The sequence below is a fragment of the Tachyglossus aculeatus genome, chromosome 22 (genome assembly GCF_015852505.1).
Source record: "Tachyglossus aculeatus isolate mTacAcu1 chromosome 22, mTacAcu1.pri, whole genome shotgun sequence".
Lineage (NCBI taxonomy): Eukaryota > Metazoa > Chordata > Mammalia > Monotremata > Tachyglossidae > Tachyglossus > Tachyglossus aculeatus.
The window spans coordinates 37,535,044-37,540,785 of record NC_052087.1 but is presented as its reverse complement, the minus strand read 5'-3'; the positions used below and the strand labels follow the sequence as shown (position 1 = coordinate 37,540,785).

Below are 5,742 nucleotides of genomic sequence, written 5' to 3'. Positions count from 1 at the left end.
CTCCCACTGTGTCCGTCTGTCCGGGCGCCCCTCCTCTTCGTTCATTTGGTTAATATGTTTGGTTTTGTTGTCTGTCTCCCCCTTCTAGACCGCGAGCCGGCTGTTGGGTAGGGACCGCCTCTCTAGGTTGCCAACTTGTCCTTCCCAAGCGCTCAGTCCAGTGCTCTGCACACGGTAAGCGCTCAGTAAATACGATTGAATGAATGAATGCGGTCCTCTCGATCAAGCGCCTCTTCCTCGGCCCTCGTCCTCAGCCGCTCCCACCCTCGCCCCTGAGGAAGCGGAGCGGTGGTCCCCCCACCCAGGGGATGCAGCATGGCTCAATGGAAAAGAGCCCGGGCTTTGGAGCCAGAGGTCATGGGTTCGAATCCCAGCTCCGCCACCTGTCTGCTGTGTGACCGTGGGCAAGTCACTTCTCTGAGCCTCAGTTACCTCATCTGTAAAGTGAGGATTAAGACTGTGAGCCCCACATGGGACAACTTAATCACCTTGTATCCCCCCCAGCGCTTAGAACAGTGCTCTGCACATAGTAAGCGCTTAACAAATGCCATTATTATTATTATTATTAGGAAGGCCGGAAGGGGGACGGGAGCGACTCACTCCGCCACGTCCTGATTCCGGAGGTCCAGGTAGCGGCTGCTGACCCACTGGACGGCGAACCAATCCCTGGGGCCGTGCCGCCCGCAGCAGTGGTAGCTCAGCTGCAGCTCATCCATCAGTCGCTTGGTGTGGCAGTACCCGGGCACCTCCATGTCAATCAATCAATCAATCGTATTTATTGAGCGCTTACTGTGTGCAGAGCACTGTACTAAGTGCTTGGGAAGTACAAGTTGGCAACATATATAGACAGTCCCTACCCAACAGTGGGCTCGCAGTCTGAAAGGGGGAGACAAAACCAAACATACTAACAAAATAAAATAAATAGAATAGATATGTACAAGTAAAATGAATAAATAAATAAAGTAATAAATATGTACAAACATATATACATATATACAGGTGCTGTGGGGAAGGGAAGGAGGTAAGATGGGGGGGATGGAGAGGGGGACGAGGGGGAGAGGAAGGAAGGGGCTCAGTCTGGGAAGGCCTCCTGGAGGAGGTGAGCTCTCAGCAGGGCCTTGAAGGGAGGAAGAGAGCTAGCTTGGCGGATGGGCAGAGGGAGGGCATTCCGGGCCCGGGGGATGATGTGGGCCGGGGGTCGACGGCGGGACAGGCGAGAGCGAGGCCTAACGGTGAGGAGATTAGCGGCGGAGGAGCGGAGGGTGCGGGCTGGGCTGGAGAAGGACAGAAGGGAGGGGAGGGAGGAGGGGGCGAGGGGATGGATGGACAGCCTGGAAGCCCAGGGTGAGGAGTTTCTGCCTGATGCGCAGATTGATTGGTAACCACTGGAGATTTTTGAGGAGGGGAGTAACAGGCCCAGAGCGTTTCTGGACAAAGACAATCCGGGCAGCAGCGGGAAGTCTGGATTGAAGTGGGGAGAGACACGAGGATGGGAGATCGGAGGGAAGGCTGATGCAGTAGTCCAGACGGGATAGGATGAGAGCTTGAATGAGCAGGGTAGCGGTTGGGATGGAGAGGAAAGGGCGGATCTTGGCAATGTTGCGGAGCTGAGACCGGCAGGTTTTGGTGACGGATCGGATGTGAGGGGTGAACGAGAGAGCGGAGTCGAGGATGACACCAAGGCTGCGGGCCTGTGAGACGGGAAGGATGGTAGTGCCGTCAACAGAGATGGGAAAGTCAGGGAGAGGGCCGGGTTTGGGAGGGAAGACAAGGAGTTCAGTCTTGGACATGTTGAGTTTGAGGTGGCGGGCAGACATCCAGATGGAGATGTCCTGAAGGCAGGAGGAGATGCGAGCCTGGAGAGTGTCCTTGTAGTGAGCCAGGGCTGACCCCAGGCCTAACTCCAGGGCCTCGCCCAGCCCGCCGGGCACCCCTAGGGCCAACCCCAGTGCCAGGGCCGGCAACCCCCCACCTCCACCCGCCCCGGCGAGCAGGAGCGGCCCCAGCACGCCTCTCCAGCGGGCAGCGGCCAGAGAGGCCCGGGCAGCTCCGGCCAGGCCGGCGGCCAGAGTGAGGGCACCCGAGGCCAGGGCCGCGTAGAGGCGGGAAGGGGCCCAAGAAGGGGCTCAGATGCCACAGCTGGGCCAGGAGGTGCCCGCCCGAGGCCAGGGTGAGGCCGCCGGCCAGTGCCAGCCCCTGGGCCAGGCGGATCCGGGCAGGGAGGGCCAGGGTGACCGGCAACAGGGGTGCCATCACCCATCTCTGCCCCAGGGCAGTGATGGGGGGCGGCGAGGGAGAGGTGGGAAGGCGGGTAAGACACTGAGTCAACCGGGCCCGGCTCAGGCCTGAGTTAATGCCACGGTGGCCCCAGTACCCTCCGTTCTAATCATCTTCCGCTCCCAGCCGGGCCTGGGGGGGTCACAAGGTCATGGGTTCTAATCCCGGCTCCGCCACTTGTCTGCTGGGTGACCTCGGGCAGGCCCGTTTTACTTCCCCCTGCCTCGGTTCCCTCATCTGTAAAATGGGGATGGAGACCGGGAGCCCCGCATGGGGCGGGGACTGCGTCCACTCCGATATGCTTGCATCCACCCCAGTTCTCAGGACAGAGCCTGGCGTTAAACAAATACCATTATAATAATAATTATATATTATCATATATTAATATTATATAATATATAATATAATGCTGTATATTATATAATTATTATTATTATGTTCTGTTGTAATCTCCCAAGTGCTTAGTACACTGCTTGGTACACAGTAAGTACTCAATTATTATTATTATTATACTATTATATATTATATAATAATATATTATATATCGAAATAACAGCAACAATAATAATCATAATTATACGATATTATATTCTATTATGATATATTAATATTCTTATTGCATTATTATGGTATGTTATAATATACAATAATAATTATTATGCTATTATATGTTATATAATATATGCCATATAATAATGTATTATGATAACAATAGCAATACACACTAATAATAATTCTTATTATTGTTACTATTGTTTTATAAAATTATATTACAATACATAATAATTATTATGTATTATATAATATATGCTATATAATAATAATAATAATGGCATTTGTTAAGTGCTTACTATATGCAAAGCACTGTTCTAAGCTCTGGGGAGGTTACAAGATGATCAGTTAGTCCCACGGGGGGCTCACAGTCTTCATCCCCATTTTACAGATGAGGTAACTGAGGCCCAGAGAAGTTAAGTGACTTGCCCAAAGTCACACCGCTGACAATTGGCGGAGTGGGGATTTGAACCCACTACCACCTCTATGTTGCCAACTTGTACTTCCCAAGCGCTTAGTACAGTGCTCTGCACACAGTAAGCACTCAATAAATACGATTGATTGGCCTCTGACTCCAAAGCCCGTGCTCTTTCCACTGAGCCATAATAATAATAATTGAGCACTTACTGTGCACCAAGCACTGTATATATAATATATAATAATAATAATAATAATAATAATAATTGAGCATTTACTGTGTGCCAAGCACTGCACTAAGTGCTTGGGAGAGTACAACAGAACATCAAGCACATTCCCTGCCCACATTATTATTATTATTATTATTATTATTATGAATCGTATTTATTGAGCGCTTACTGTGTGCCAAGCACTACACTAAGCACTTGGGAGTACATGAGGACATAAAACACATTCTGTGCCCACAACATCATTATTATTTTTATTATTATGAATCGTATTTATGGAGCGTTTACTGTGTGCCACGCACTGTGCTAAGCTCTCGGGAGAGTACAACAGAACATCAAACGCATTCCCTGCCCACAACATCATTATTATTATTATTATTATTATTATTATTATTTATGAATCATATATATTGAGCGCTTACTGTGCGCCAAGCACTACACTAAGCGCTTGGGAGTACCTGAAGACATCAAACGCATTCCCTGCCCACAACATGATTATTATTATTATTATGAATCATATCTATGGAGCGTTTACTGTGTGCCAAGCACTGTGCTAAGCGCTCGGGAGAGTACACCAGAACATCAAACACATTCCCTGCCCACAACATTATTATTATTATTATTATGAATCGTATTTATTGAGCGCTTACTGGGTGCCAAGCACTACACTAAGCGCTTGGGAGTACACGAGGACATCAAACGCATTCCCTGCCCACAACATGATGATGATTATTATTATTATTATCATCATCATTATTATTATTATTATTATTAATAGCATTTATGGAGTGCTTACTGTGTGCCAAGCACTACACTAAGCGCTTGGGAGTACACGAGGACATCAAACGCATTCCCTGCCCACAACATGATTATTATGAATCGTATTTATTGAGCGCTTACTGTGTGCCAAGCACTGCGCTAAGCGCTTGGGACAGTCCCCTTGGACATCAAACACCTTCCCTGCACCACGATGATTCTTGTTATTAATAAGAAGAAGAGGAGCTCCCGGCCTCGCCCCCCGTGGCTCAGTGGAAAGAGCCTGGGTTTTGGAGTCAGAGGTCATGGGTTCAAATCCCACTCCACCAACTGTCAGCTGGGTGACTTTGGGCAAGTCACTTCACTCCTCTGGGCCTCAGTTCCCTCATCTGTCAAATGGATATTAAGACTGTGAGCCCCCCGTGGGCCAACCTGATCACCTGGTAACCTCCCCAGCGCTCAGAACAGTGCTTTGCACAGAGTAAGCGCTTAATTAAATGCCATCATTATTATTATTATTTTTATTAGAACAGTGCTCAGCGCTCAGAACAGTGCTTGGCCCATAGGAAGCTCTGAGAAGCAGCGTGGCTCAGTGGCAAAGAGCCCGACTCCGCCACTTGGCTGCTGTGTGACTTTGGGCGAGTCACTTGACTTCTCTGGGCCTCAGTTCCCTCATCTGGAAAATGGGGATGAAGACTGGGAGCCCCACGTGGGACAACCTGATGACCTCGTATCTCCCCCAGTGCTTAGAACAGTGCTTGGCGCATAGTAAGCGCTTAACAAATGCCATCATTCTTATTATTATTATTATTAACAAATAGCATCATCATCATTCTCCTAGACTGTGAGCCCACTGTTGGGTAGGGACTTTCTCTATTTGTTGACAACTTGTACTTCCCAAGCGCTTAGTGCAGTGCTCTGCACATACTAATCAATCAATCAATCAATCGTATTTATTGAGCGCTTACTGTGTGCAGAGCACTGTACTAAGCGCTTGGGGAGTCCAAGTTGGCAACATCTAGAGACGGTCCCTACCCAACAGTGGGCTCACAGTCGAGAAGGGGGAGACAGAGAACAAAACCAAACGTATTAATCAAAATAAAGTAAATAGAATAGATATGTACAAGTAAAATAAATAAATAAATACAGTAATAAATATGTACAAACATATATATATGTATACAGTAAGCGCTCAATAAATACGATTGAATGAATTAAAGCATCATCATCATCATTAAAGTCCTTCTGAGAACTCCCCTCCTCCAGGAGGCCTTCCCAGACTGAACCCCCCTTTTCCTCTGCTCCTCCTCCCTTCCCCATCGCCCCCTCCCTCCCTCTGCCCTTCCCCTCCCCACAGCACTTGTGTATATTTGTACATATTTATTACTCTATTTATTTTATTAATGATATGTATAGAGCTATAATTCTATTTATTCTGACGGTATTGACACCTGTCTCCATGTTTTGTTTTGTTGTCTGTCTCCCCCTTCTAGACTGTGAGCCCGTTGTTGGG

The 5,742-nt window shown here is 48.3% G+C and overlaps 1 protein-coding gene across 1 annotated transcript; it reads right to left on the bottom strand.

Annotated features, from left to right (window-relative positions):
* Positions 1 to 596: 596 nt before the first annotated feature.
* On the bottom strand, positions 597 to 2,253 carry ROM1 (retinal outer segment membrane protein 1). Its single transcript, XM_038765343.1, is given in 3 exon segments — positions 597 to 746; positions 1,857 to 2,097; positions 2,099 to 2,253. Coding segments are annotated over 3 exon segments (546 nt in total).
* Positions 2,254 to 5,742: the final 3,489 nt, after the last annotated feature.